This window comes from Tinamus guttatus, unplaced genomic scaffold (assembly GCF_059628265.1).
Source record: "Tinamus guttatus ecotype Peru unplaced genomic scaffold, ASM5962826v1 Tinamus_guttatus_pri_ptg000323l, whole genome shotgun sequence".
Classification (NCBI taxonomy): Eukaryota; Metazoa; Chordata; class Aves; order Tinamiformes; family Tinamidae; genus Tinamus; species Tinamus guttatus.
This window is the reverse complement of record NW_028288857.1, coordinates 2916374-2930405: the sequence shown is the minus strand read 5'-3', so window position 1 is coordinate 2930405 and position 14032 is coordinate 2916374. Positions and strand designations below refer to the sequence as shown.

At 64.9% G+C, this 14032-nt stretch overlaps 1 protein-coding gene across 5 annotated transcripts in view; it reads left to right on the top strand.

The window, feature by feature from the left end:
* GSE1 (Gse1 coiled-coil protein) overlaps window positions 1-14032 on the top strand; it is a 53719-nt gene that overhangs the window by 25449 nt on the left and 14238 nt on the right. The window contains exon 1 of one of the 5 annotated variants that reach the window (XM_088529078.1): window positions 2325-2577. The exons of 3 other annotated variants lie outside the window; for them this stretch is intronic. In XM_088529078.1, coding sequence (XP_088385204.1) covers window positions 2541-2577 — 37 coding nt within the window. In that variant the 5' untranslated portion in view covers window positions 2325-2540. Of the gene's footprint in view, window positions 1-2324; window positions 2578-13707; window positions 13800-14032 lie in introns of those variants that run through there. One more of the 5 variants, XM_088529081.1, reaches the window with a different exon arrangement.

The following is a 14032-nucleotide window of genomic DNA, read 5'->3' as shown; positions in this document are numbered from 1 at the left end:
AGCAGGGAGCGGGTGCCAAGGCCGGATCCGGAGCGCGGCGGCCGCGTCCCTCCCCGCCGGCCCGCTCCGCCGCTGCCCTGTAATTAGGGGTTTATTACCCGCACGGCTGTTGTGCAATGGCGTGTTTGCAAATTAATTTGTACGGCTCATGCCATGGGGGGGGCGCCCCTGTTAATTGCTCCTGAGGTTTGCAGCGCAGCAAAACCTGGTCGTTCAACACGTCTGCAAGCGGCGATTTGGGGGGGATTGACGTAACGAAACGGGGGCCTGAGTGATGCTAAATCTGGAGGGGGTGCTGCAAGGCCCTGCCCCGCTGCATGGCCGGGCATCCCAGGGGCTGCTGCAGCAAGTGGAGCTGCCGGAGGCGCCCGGCGCGTCGGCGGGGGGAGCAGGCGCCGCGATGACTCAGGGGACGGCCCAGAAACACCCGCAGCGCCGATCCTGACAGATGTAGGTTAGGAAGGGAGAAAAAAAAAGAAAAAAAAAAGACATAATAATAATCCACCGACCTGAAATTAAAAAAGCAATATTTAACAGCAGGGCCGGGGAGGAGGCGGAAGAGGTTGTAGGGTGTTTTTTTTCTTTCTTTTTTTTTTTTTTTTCACAGGCTTTGGCTTTGCCAAATGGGTTCCCGGGAAACTTGGCCGCGCATCACGCGGCCGGTGCGGCCCGCGGGGGGATCCCGTCCTGTGCCGGGGCAGCTCGCGGGGGGGATGCGTGTGCAAGCGCGTGTATGTGCGTGCATGCGCGCTTGGGGCTTTGCAAGTGGGTTGCAAAGGCCCTGGGGCTCGTGACCCCCTCCTGGTGCTGGCAGGGCCCCAGGTGGGCGTTGGGGCACGGGTGGCAAGCGGGGGCCGCGCCGGGGGGGCCGGGCTGCGCCTGCAAGCGGCTCGGAGGGCTGGTCATTATCATACAGGATGTGGCTTTCTCTTGCAGGGGAGAGATATCGCTCGTTGCCTTCTTGAACTTTGGTGTTAAAAGCAGCCGGCAGTTTGGGAAGAGCGGGTTGGGGCGGCGGCGGGGGGGCAGGGCAGGGGCGAGCGCACGCACACGGGCGCCCGCCCACGCGGGTGCATGTGCCACGCGTGCCCCCGTGCCCCCCGTGCATGCCCCATGCATGCACACCACGCATGCACGCATGCATGCTTGCATTCCGCCCCCCCGGAACCACCACCACCACCCCCCCGCCCCAGCCCAGCGCTGGCTGCTCGTTTACTTAAAGCAAATTAAGCCGGGCCCTTGTTACTATGGTGCAGCCCGGAGCTCGCGGCTCGCTCTCCCCGCCTGTAATAGCATTTATTAGCCCTATTTGCCTGCGAGCATGTCTCCCCATCCGATAATGCAGCGCCGCGGAGGGAATGTGCGAGATGGGATCGGGCGCCTCATTACGGCCCCCACGGGGGGACGCGCGGGGGGGGCACCCGGCCCACGGGCTCATTTCGGACACTGGGGTCCGTAGCCCTTCCCGACACCCCGGCCCTGCTCCCCACGGATTCTGCGGAGCCCCCGGGAAAGTTGGTTTATTTATATATTATTTCTATTATTTTTTTTCCTCTAAGTGACTGAGGGGCTTGTGGTTTTTTTTTTTTTTTCTTTTTTTCTATTTTTATTCGTCCCCCCCCGCCAAACACTCCCCGATGAGCAGCTGTTTGAAAACAGCCCCTGCATCCAGGAAAAAAAAAATAATAATATATATAATGTATATGTGTGTGTGCGTGCGTGTGAGAGGCGGCAGGTTGGACGCTGGTGGCGAGGAGGAGGAGGAGGAGGAGCAGCGGGTTTCGGGGGGCCGCGGGGCTCCGGCGGGGCCGCGCAGCGGGAGCGCGCGGGGAGCCGCAGCCGCTGCCCCCGCCGCCCGCTCCCTTCCATTAGGGGAGACAAATCCGCTGTCACGGAGCCGCGTTTCCAATTTGCCGATAATGATCCTCGCGGGGAAATTGATCGAGGGACGAGCCCCCCCCCCCCCCACCGCCCACCCCACGGGGGATTTTTGGGGCGGGGGCTGCGCGCTCCCTTCCTCCCCCCTTCCCCGCCCCCCCCCCCCGCCCCCCCGGGCCGAACAAAGCGGCGGCGGCGCCGGGCGGGGCGCCCCGGGGCGCTCCCCCCCCCGCCTCCGCCTCCTCCTCCTCCTCCCCTTCCTCCCCTCCCTCCTCCTCCTCCTCGCCCCTCTCTTGTGTGCGCGGCAGCTGCGCGGGCGGCCGCAGGTGACAGCGGAGCCGCGGGACCGCCCCCCCCGCCCCCCCCCGCCGTTTTTTTTTTCTTTTTTTTTTTTTTTCTCCTCCTTTTTTTTCCCCTCCTCCTCCTCGATTCGTGCTGGCTTTTTTTTTTTTTTTTTTTTTTTTTTCGTCTCGGCTTTATTTTTCCAGCCCCCTCCGCGGGGCTTGTTGCTGTTTATTTATTTTATTTTATTTTTTGCTTTTTTGGCGTTTCCTGACACATCCTCTCCACCTCGGCTCTATACACACACACACACACATACACACATACATATATATATTTTCCCCCTCCTGTCTGGCCGCTATGGAACTGTAACGCAAACCATGTTTGGGTTGAAGCCGCCTCTCTATTACTTACCAGGTAAGGGGTCCCCGGGGGTGAGGAGGGGAAGGGGGGTCCCTTTGTCCGCCCCGTCTCACCGGTGGCTCCGGAGCGGTACGGGGCGAAGGAAGTTACTTTCCCTGGTCCCCGGCTCCCTCCTGCTCGCTTGGTGCGCTCTTCCTCCTCTCCCTCTTCTTCCTCGTCGCCCGGAGGTGCAGAGGGGCTGGGGGGATGACTGTGATGGGGCGCTCGGAGCCCCCTCGGTGCCAGCTCCTCTCCGGGCACCAAACTTTGCTTTTCCGCCCTCGGTGCCAGCTCCTCTCCGGGCACCAAACTTTGCTTTTCCGCCCGTCGCGGCCTCCCGCTGCTGGGGGTTCCCGGGCCGCCAACGAGGTGCAAAGGGACAGGTTGTGGGGGCGACATTCCCCCCCTTTTCCCCTCCTCCCGATCGCTGGGGGGTTTTGGCTGTGTTGGTGGCAGCGGGGCGCGCTCGGAGCGCGCGGGCTGCGCGCCGCGGGGACCGCGGTTTGTTGCAGGAAGCCGATTTCTGCGGGTGGCACCTGGTGACCGCGACCGAGGGGCTCCTGCCCCCGCCTGCACCGGGTGCCCCTGGGCGCCCATATCCCCCACCCTGAAGCGCGTGGCCCCCCGGCTGCTCTCCATGCCCTGGGCGGCTCCTCGGGGCCTCCCTTGGAGGCAAAACCCCTCGTTCCACCTCTTGCTCTATCATTTTTCCTCCCCACCGCCTAAAATGGCAATCGATAACGACCGCACAGTCTCGCCGCGCTCTCTGGGGGCTTTTTACGGCTGCCGCTGGTGGCGGGGACTCCTGGAAGGGCTCCCGCGGATGCAACGTTTTTTTCCTTTTTTTTTCTTTTTTTTTTTTTTTTTTCGCATTTAGCTCCAATCAAGCCGTGTTTGCGGTCGGCGTCTCCTGTTGCGTGCAACCCCCCGCTTTTCCTGCCCCTGCTAACGCGCTCGCCCGCGTCCCCGCGCCCCGGGGCCGGCGCCCCGCGCCCCCCCGCGCAGCATCCATCAGGTGGCCCATTTGCTTTGCAGCCAGCCTCAAAAAACAGGCGACGGCGGCGGGGGCAGGAGAGGGGGGAGCGCGCGGAGGTGTCAGCCGGGGAGATTTAAAGCAATTAAGGAAAATGATGTGCGGCGCCGCGGAGGTGCTGTCAAAGGGAGGGATCGCCGCGCGCTTGGCGAGCTCCTCAGAAATGCTAATAGTGCAGGTAGGGTCAGAGCCCAGGGGCCGTCACCTGCCCCTTTGGGCCACCGAGGGTCTTGCTGAGCGCTGCGCTGTGACTCAGCGGTGCTGGCCCTGCTGGGGATGTCACCGCTGGGCTCGGCTCCTATGTTGTCCCTGCTCCTGGCTCCTGTGTTGTCCCTGCGAGCTCCTCGGTGGCTTTGGGCTCCCGTGGGTCACCAGGTCAGTGCTGAGGCACGGTGGCAGGTTCGGCAGCATCTTCTGGGTGGCACTGGGAGCTGCTTGGTGGCACTGGAGCCCCTGGCTGTCCTTGCTCCTGTGCATCCCGCAAGGCTCTGGCCGTGGGGCGGGAAGTGCAGAGCAGGGGTTGCCCGGCTGCAGTGGGACCCCTTGTGCCAGTGAGGACCTCATGAGGGGTCCCAGAGGTGCAGCAGGATGCATGGACAGCCCGGAGCGCGTGTGTCATCCAGAGCCACACGGAGCCACTGTCCCCTTGGCAGTGCCAGGAACCGGCCGTGTCCCTTGGAGGCTCCCATGTGCTGCTGGCGGATGCTCGCTTGCTCCCGGGGGGATCTGTGCATGCTCCAGGCATCCCCTCGGGATACGCAGGGGGCTGGTGTCCCCGTGTCACCTCTTGCCGCGGCCCCTGCCTCGTCCCCGACCTTTTCAGTGTTGTTTTTTCGCCTCCTCTTTCCCCTTTCCCCGGGACGAGGCCGAGCCGGCAGAGCCGGCGCCTGCTGACTCAGGCGCTCTCCCCAGCGGTGCCTATTTTTAAGCCAGGGAACAGTCACATTTAGCCCCGGGATCAAAGCGCAGGGAGGTACCTGGGCCGGGCCCTGTAAACAGCGGCGCGCGCGTCCCGCTTGCGCGCGCCATGGCCTGAGTCACCACCAAGGCCCTTCCCAGCGGGCATGGGGCACGTGGGCCGCATCCGGCCTCAGGGACGCGCTGGGAGCCCCCAGACCCTGCGGGAATTGCCTGACCCGCTGGAAGCAGCAGGTTGCCCCCCTGCTTTGCTCGCCCCCCAGCTCCCGGCCCGGGATTTATTTGCCCGAGGCCAATATTGATTCAGGGCCGTCCCATGCGTCCCCCCTCCCGGTGCCAGCTGCACAAACACGGCTCCGGGAGGCCCCGGGCGCGATGCCGCGCGGCTCCGGGGGCTCCCAGCGGGATCTGGCCCCGGAAACCCCTCCTTCCTGCCTTCCTTCCTCTGCGGCCCCGCTACCCTCCTCCTCCTCCTCCTCCTCCTTTTCCGCCCCCCCCCCCCAACCAGTCCTAAATTCGGTCGTCATGGCAACCATGTCAACCACTTGCTCGCTTCCCCGTGATGATTTGACAAGGGGAAGAAAGGAAGGAGCGGGAAGGGAGCGGGAGCGCCCGGGGGCGCGCGGGGCCTTCGCCGGGGGGGCCGCGGCCCTGCGGTGGCTCCGGAGCGGGGTGTCCGCTCGTGTCCCCCCTGTCCCACCGCATGCCCGGCCCCGTCGTCCTGCTTGGGGATTGCAGCCCCCATCCCTGCGGCGCTGCTGCCCCAGAATGGCCCCATCCGATGCTTTGCAGGAGAGATAGGAAGCAAATTATTAATTATTTACCCCCCCCTTCCTTTTCCTTCCTGCCCCTCAAAACCCCTCTTTGCTCCCTTTATTCCCAGGATAATCCCACTGCCTGAGGGCAGAGCCCCCGCACCGCCGGCATCTCCCACCCTTCCATCCCATCCCAGCCTTATTCCGGGGGGTCCATCCGACCGCATTCCCCCCCTATTACCTGCAACCCATGCCAGTTGCCAGAGGAGCAGGTGCTGCCTTTAGCTACCGCTCCAGTCCCCCCTTCTCCTCCCCTCCAGCTCCATATTAGTATTATTTTATTTAATTTGACTTCCTCGATGCTGGGATTAATTAAACGCAGCTGCCTCGTGTCAGAAGCCCAAGCCGGGTATTTATTGCGCTACCAAATGTCAAAGGGCCGCGCGCTTCAAAAGGAGCCCGGCGGGCAAGCGCGTCCGCTGCTCCCAGGGCTGCTCCGACGCTTCCCCTCCGCGCGGAGCGGGACTCGGAGTCACCGGGAGCCGCATCATCCCGTGGAAACACCCCTCGCCTTCCGTGTGTTATTTAATTGGCAGGAATTAAAAAAAAAGCCATTAAAACCCCAGCGCGTCGCTCCCCCTTTGCTCCTGCCCGCTGGTGCTGCTGCGATGGGTTATTTTTGCAAGGATGGAGGAGAAAGCTGCATTTCTGCTTGATAGTTTTTTTTTTTTTTTTTCATACCCCCCCGCCTCCTTCTTTTAATAATAATGCTTTAAAGATGTTTGACATCTGTAACAAACAGCTGGCATCCTGTTATGGAAGAATGTCCTTTTATTTCCGAGCAGGTTGAACTGTCATTAATAGTATAATTAGGTGATTATCGGCGTACAGCAGAAAACTGCTTAATTGCACAGATAGCTTTTCGAGGATTCCCGGCTCCTTTATTGCTGTATTTGTTTTAGCCGCCTGAAATTTTTCCGCGCCGCGCTGTTGTTTTTCCACATTGATTATTATTTTTTAATGCGGGTGACAGCTGGGGGAGCGGGGCAGGCGGCAGTGGCGCCGGCGGCGACAGGGGTGCGAAGGGGGGGACACCCCCGTTCTGCCTGTCATCACCCCCCCACACAACACTGAGCTTGGAGGGGGGTTATTTGTAACCCTATGAGTGCCAGGGAGGTTGGGAATCATCGGGAAGGGTGCGTTGAGCCCCATTGGCAAGCTGGGATCCGTGCACGGACCTGGTGCATCCGTGCATGGCTGGGACATCCCAGAGCGGGGCTGTTCTGTGGCTCCATGTCCTTGGTCGTTGCACAAGTTTGGGGGCCTGGGAGAGCCCCCTCGGAAGGGAGGGAAAAGACGGAGGTGCTAATTTCGGCGCTCGGATGCCCCGAGTGTGTGTCGAGCTCTGGCTTTGCCGGCCTCAAGTGCGCGGCGCGGCCGAGCGCTCCCGCATCCCGCGCGGTGAGATGAAAGCGCCGGCAGCAAACGCTCCCGCCGCGCTCCTGCAGGGAATCGGGCAGGGATCCCGCCACCCCGGAGCACAGCTTGGAGCTGCTGCCGCTCCGGCTGCGTGTCCCAGACCCTCGTCCCTTGTCCCCTGCCATAGGCTGGTGGCGGGCGCGTTGGCCGCGCACATCCGCGCGCTCACCGAATGCAGCGGAGCAGCAGGTTGTGCCGACCCCGGAGTGACACGGCCCTGGGGGGGGACACTCTGAACGGGGGGACACGGGATGCTCCGCGGGGCTGGGGGGAGCCGTTTTTTCCGTGCCCGCCAACAATGGCTCTTTGTGCGTCTCCCCGCGCTGCGAAACACACTTGTTAGCGCCGCATCTTTGTGCTGTAAATTTCCATGGAGTAATTACGGCTTAATTTATGATAATCCCAGGCGGAGCGGCAGAGGGAGGCGAGCAGGAGTCAAGTTGGCGACGCGGCCGCCCGGCCCCGGGGTGCGCGGTGCCCGTTTCGCCTGGCACCTCGCGCTCCCCCTTGCAAAATGAGGTGTCCCATGCAGGGGACCTGGGGAGGTGGCATCGCGTGCGCAAAGGGGACAGATAGGGGCACCCCAGGGTGCTGTGTGGAAAGGGGAGCATCACATGGCATCTCTGAGGAGCAGTTAATGCATGTGGCCCTGCAAGCATCCCAGGTCCTGGCGGGGCAGAGCCGGGGGGCACTTGGTGCCCTGGCTGTGCCCGTGGCACCTGCGGACCCCTTCGAGGCCACGCGCGCAGGGTGACATTTGCCGAGCGTAAAAATTCAATTAATTCCAGCAGGCAGATTAAATATAAGTGAATTTTAATAATTTGCTCTAAAGGCTGAGGATTACTGCAGGCGAAAGGGAAAAAAAGAAAAGGAAGGAGGGAGGTTGGAGACGGAGCTACATGTGCGGGGCACCGGCTGGTGGCCGGATGCATGGATGGATGGATGGGAGCTCTCCGGGAGCCAACGCGCTTTGGGACATGGTGCTGCCTGGAGCGAGCGGGAGGCCGGGGCCTCGCTCCGTGCCGAGCCCTCGGCGGCACCGCGCTCTCCGCGCGCAAATGAAAAGCTGCTGATGTGGGGCGCCGATTGCTAGCAGATGGCGCCGGTATTAGGAAAATGAAAATACATGCAGTAAATTCGCTGTTTGCCAGTGTTAATTTCGTATCCCAAGGTAAAACCTTCCCTCTGGCCCGCGCCACGCCATCTGCGCGCTCGTAAAGCGCGGCGGCGCGCGATGCCGCGGCGAGGTGCACGTGGGACCGGGACTGGCGAACGCCCGCGGCCTTTGCAGGGTGAGCAGCACGGCCACGAATGCCCCTGCATTCCCCCTGCAGCCTCCTGTGGAGCCAGGCGGGCCAGGGAATCTTTGTTGCATCCTCTGGAGGAGAGTGGCGCCGGGATGCGGGATGCGGGACCCGGTGCGGCCCCAGTGCCCGCTGAGCTCCGCAGCCCGTGTGAGCGCCTCGTCTCTGCTTCTTATTCGCTCTGCTCCAGCCAATTTGCATAATCCACATAATCACCCTGGTTTTAATTGCCCACAACTCTGCAGAAAGATCATGTGGTTAAGTGGTAAATCATAATTAGATAAATAATTGGCTTGGCCGCAGCAAGCTGCTTTGTTATACCTGCCATCTGCTGGGCGAGGGGCTTTGCTCGCGCCGGGAGCGGCTCCGGCGGCACCGCGCCGTGCCCGGCTCCCACCCGCGCGCCGCTCCGCTCCGTGGCACCGTGCCCGGCGCTGCTGCGGGCTGACGGGGCCGCCTGTGCCCTGGGGTGCCCGCATGAGCCCCGCTGCACCCCATGGTGCCCGGCTGCACCCCATAGTGCTCGTCTGCACCCTGCAGTGCTTGTTTGTACCCTGCAGTGCCCAGCTGCACCTTGCCATGCCCATCGGCACCCCATGGTGCCCATCTGCACCCTGGAGTGCCCATCTGTACCTGCCTGCACCCCATGGTGCCCATCTGCACCCTGCAGTCCCCAGCTGTACCCTGCCATGCCCGTCTGCACCCCAGGGTGCCCATCTGTACCTGTCTGCACCCCATGGTGCCTGACTGCACCCCATAGTGCTCATCTGTACCCTGCAGTGCCTAGCTGCACCCTGCCATGCCCATCGGCACCCCAGGGTGCCCATCTGCACCCCAGGGTGCCCATCTGTACCTGTCTGCACCCTGCAGTGCCCGTCTGTACTCCATGTGCTCATCTGCACCCATCTACACCCTGTGGTGCCCATCTGCATTCCTCTGGACCCCGTGGTGCCCATCTGCACCCTGCAGTGCTTGTTTGTACCTTGCAGTGCCCATCTGCACCCCAGGGTGCCCATCTGTACGTGTCTGCACCCTGCAGTGCCCATCTGCACCCCATGTGCTCATCTGCACCTGCCTGCACCCCATGTGCCCATCTGCACCCATCTACACCCTGTGGTGCCCATCTGCACCCTATGGTGCCTGTTTGTACCCCGCGGTGCCCGTCTGCACCCTGTGGTGCCCATCTGCACCCCACAGTGCCCAACTGTACCCCATCATGCTCATCTGCACCCCGGGGTACCCATCTGTACCCAGTGGTATCTGGCTGCACCCTGCCATGCCCTTGTGCACCCCACTGTGCCCGGCTGCCCCCCAAGGCACCCATCTGTACCCCACGGTGCCCTTCTGCACCCCGTGGTCCCCGGCTCCTGCTCGCCCGCCTCCTGCAACCGCTTGGCCCGGGCTGCCCGAGTGTGTGGCCATCGCAGGGCTTGCAGGGGGGTGGCATGGGGCAAACAGCCCCTCTCCCCAGAAGCAGCGCCCGGCTGCCCGTGATCAGGGCGTCTGCAGCCCTGCGCCCGCGGTGGCACCGGGACCCTCTGCCCCACCAGCCACCTGGTGCCACAGCCAGGCTTTGCCCCCAGCACCGCGGTGGGCAGGGGGGATCCGAGCGCCACCGGCCACACCGTGGCAGCTCATTAGGAAGTGGCGGCTCCAATCAATCAATTAATTAATTAATGGAGTGTGCTGGGGGTGCAGCTTTAATGAGGGGTGGCGAGCGTGCCGCCGCTCAGCGGGACAGAGGCGCTTCTGGCTGCCCAGCCAGCTCCGCTCGGCGCGTCCTGCCGGGAACGAGTATTCCTGGCGCCGGGAAGGAGTATCCCCTGCTTTGGGAATTAGTATTCCTGGCAGGCCGGCGGTGCCATGGAGGCCGCTCCGGCGTGCCCGGCATCCTGTCCCGCTTAACCCGTGCGCGGCCCTGGGGGCTTGTGCCGCTGTCCCCGCCGCCGGGGCCTGCTCCGTGCGCCCGTCCCCGCGGGACCCGGTGGCTCGGGGGGGCCGGGCACGCGCGGCCCCTCGGCGGGTGCCGCACAAAGCGAGCGGATTAGCATGGGAAGCGCCCGCGGAGCAGCTGCTGCCGCCGGCGCGGGCAGCTGCGCGGCTCAAAGGGGAGGAAGCCCCGGCGGCGGCGGCGGCGGCCGGGGTGAAGAGGCAGCACAAAAGCCCGCGGGCGCCGCCGCCTTAACCCCTTCGCCCGGGGCTTTTCTGCTGCGTTTGCCGGAGCTAAATGATTCCTTGCCCTGCTGGCGCAGCCGGGAGCTCCGAGGAGCCGCTCCGGGGCGTGCAGCAGGTCGGCTTCGGCGGCGCGGAGGCGTTTGGCAGCGTGCGGCCCTCATCCCGCCGCCGTGTCCGGCGGTCCCGGCCCGCTCCGAGGCCACCCAACGTGGGGTCTCCCCCAACGGGGTGTCGTGGGCACCGCGGTGTTTGCAGCGAGCTGCTGTGGAAGCACCTGATGCCCCACATGTAACTGGGTGTGCATGATCTGTGTGCGACTGCGTGCATGTGTGGTGCCCCGTGTGCACCTGGGTCTGTGTGCAGCGATCTGCAGGTAGCTGGGTCCGTGCACAGCACCCCATGTGTGACTATGTACATGCACGGCACCCCACGTGCAACTGGGTCCATGCACGGCACCCCACGTGCGACTGTGTACATGCACAGCACCCCCTATGCAAGTGGGTCTGTGCACAGCACCCACCTACAACTGGGTCCTTACACAGCACCCCATGTGCAACTTGGCCTATGCACAGCACCCTGCAGGTAACTGGGTCCTTGCACCGCACCCCACGTGCAACTGGGTCCATGCACAACACCCCATGTGCAACTTGGGCTATGCACAGCACCCCGTGTGCAAGTGGGTCTTTGCACAGCACCCTGTGTGCAAGCGGGTCCGTGCACAGCATCCCATGTGCAAGCGGGTCCTTGCACTGCGCCCCACATACAACTAGGTCCTTGCACAGCACCCCATGTGCAGCTGGGTCCTTGCACAGTACCCAGTGTCTAACTGGGTCTGCACAGCACCCTGCGCGCAACTGGGCCCGTGAATATGATCTACGTGCGCCTGGCACCGTGCACGTGCATGGGTGCACGCTGGGTGCCACAGCCCGTGCCCGGCAGCGTGCGTGCAGCAGCACCCGTGCAGAGCGCCCTGCGTGCGCCTGGCTCGGTGCCGCGGCCCCGGGGCAGAGCGCGGTGACCGCGTCCCGGTGGCTGCCTCTCCTCCTCCTCCTCCTCCTCCCTGCAGCGCCAGGAGGCTGCTGCCTTCTAGCGGCTGCTCGCTCGCGCGCTCTCCCCCGCTGCGGGCCGCGCTCCGGCCTTCCCGGCAGCCTTGCACGGGAACCGGGATCGCCGGGAGGCCGCCCGGCGCAGGGGGCCGCCGTCCCCGCCGTCCCCCGCGGCGCTCGCTGGCGCTGCCTCCGACCCCGGCGCGCAGACAGGCTGGTTCTGCTCCCGCTGCCGGAGGAGGCTCCGGCTGCCAAAGCGCCGCCGGCGCCGGCAGCAGCAGATGGAGCGGGGCTGGCGCGCTCCCAGCGCGCTCCCGCGGCACCGGCTGCACCGGGAATGCCAGGCGCTCCCTGCACCGCCGTGCCCGGGCACGTGCCGGGGCGGGAGCGGGGGCACGACTGGCCACCCCCGGCGGGCACGGAGCCACATCCCGGGGCCGCGGCACCCTGGAAGGGCAGCCCTGGCCGTCGGAGGGGCGGCACGAGCGGCGCCGTCGCGCTTGGGATCCACCGCAGCCGGGAAGGGAGTTGCGGAACCGGTCGGGGCGGCGCAGAGGCCTGACCCGCTCGCTGCATGCGCCGTGTGGAGCGTCCCCAGCGCCCGCCCTTCCCCTCCAGCCGCGGGGGAGTCGCTGCTGCGCCAGCGAGCGCGGAACGAGCCGAAGGCGCCCGAGATAATGAATTTATTATGAGATGTTTTGGGCCGCGGAGATCAGCTGAGCGTCACATGCCGCCGCCGCCGCGGTGTGCGCCCTCGTCGTGTCGGCAGGGCGGCTCGGGCCTGCTCCTGTGCTCCCCGCGGAGGGGGTGTGCGTGTGTGAGCGTGCAAGGACATGTGCAAGTGTGCAAGGACATGTGCAAGTGTGCAAGGGCGCGTGCAAGTGTGCAGCAGTGCATGCAAGCATGCGCGTAAGGTTGCAAGCGCGCAAGTGGGATTGTAAGCGTGCAGCTGGGGAGGAAGCCCCCTGCTTGCGCTTGCTCCCATCATCGCTGCTTCCCGTAACCAGGGCTTTCCAAAGGGAGCCGAGGTGGCGGCGCGGGACAGGCCAGGCCGGCGCCGGAGCTGGGCGCAGCGGAAAAGGCGCCCGAGCCGCGAGGTTGTAATTAGAGCGCGCGGAGGCGGCCGGCCCGGGCCGCGCGTCTGCATGGAGCCGGCGGGGGATGAAAGGGATCCGTAATTACGGAGCCCGCGGGAAGCGCGCTCGTTAGCGCCGCGTCTTCCCGGGCGGGCGCGCGGGGCCGGCGGCGGCTGCCGCTGCCTCCTGCTCGGCGGGGCCCAGGCGTCCGGGGCGGCCGGCGCGGCGGCGGTTTCGGTGAGCGGCGCCGCGGTCGATGGCGGGAGTTAACGAGGGCGGAGGGGCCGCGGGCAAGGGGCAATCGATGGCGAGCAGCCCCCGTGGTGGCTTTGGGAGATGGGGACATGGGGCGCCCCTTCGCAGCCTGTCACCCCCCTCCACGGGTGCCCCTGCTCGCTTGCCCACGCTGGGAAGGGCTAATTTTAGCCCGGCGCTAATGAAGCTGCTCATTTGGAAGTCTATTTTAAGCGCCCTGACATCAGCGGTTGCCGTTTGAGGAGGTGGAGAGCCCTGGAGCGCGCCGGGGGGGCACGGGCGAGACGTAGCCGCGTTCGGTGGCCCCCGGCTGCAGAGGCTGCAGTGATGGGGACTGGGGTGCAATGGTCGGGATTGGCGCGCAATGGTGGGGATTTTGGGGTGCAACAGTGAGGTTTTGGGGTGACGTGGTAAGGGGGGTCTAAGGGTGCAATGCTGGGATTTAGGGCACGATGGTGGGGATTGGGGTGCGATAGTGAGAGTTTGGGGTGCAATAATGGAGATTGGGAGATGTAGCACTGAGGACTTTGGGGTGCGGCAGTGAGGATTTGGGGGTGCAGTGGTGGGGGTGGAAGGGTGCAATGGTGGGGATTTGGGGTGCAATGGTAGGGGTTTGGGGTACAATGGTGGGGGTTTGGGGTGCAGTAATGGAGATTTGGGCATGCAGCAGTGAGGATCTTGGGGAGCAGCGGTGAGGATTCGGGGTGCAGCAGGGAAGCTTTGCCGCTGCAATCCCGGCAATTCAGGGCTGCAACAGCGACAATTTGGGGGTGCCACGGTGGGGACGTAGGGGCACATTTGGGGACGCAGCCGTGACAATCCGGGGCTCAGCAGCATCACAGCGACCAGGGGGGGCCGGCCCCCTCCCCTAGCAGCACCCTGGGTCCCCCCCAGCCCCGGGCCATCCTGGTACCTCCCGGTGCCTCCCGGTGCCGCACGGGGTCCGTCCCGGCGGAGCGCGCGGTGCCACCGGCCCCCCCGCCCCGTCACCCGCGCGCGGCTCCGGCTCCTGCGGATCAGCCGGGGCCATGTGACGCCGGCGGCAGCTGCTCGGCCGGGGGTGTCAGCCCGTTTTCCGGCGGCGAGGAGCGCGCCGGGCGCCGCTGCCGCTTTGTTAGATAAGCTGCTCGCGGGGAGGAAGGGGCTCCCCGGCGCGCTCGCTCCCGCGCGCTTCCCGACGCTCCCGGCCGCCCTCCGTAAGCGCTCGGGGCCCGTTGCTGCTCGGGGGGGGACACCGGGGTGTTTGCACCCTGCTGCTCGCGCTGGCTCGTTTGCAAGCTCCGAGCGGGCTCCGGGTGCTTTCCTGGGGGGTAAGCAGGCACACGGCCAAATTCCTGCTGGTTTTCACTGCTTCCCCGTGGATTTCCGGCTGCGGGCCTTGCATGCAGGGGGGATTTAAAGGGGGTCCTGTGCCCATCCGCGTGGCCTC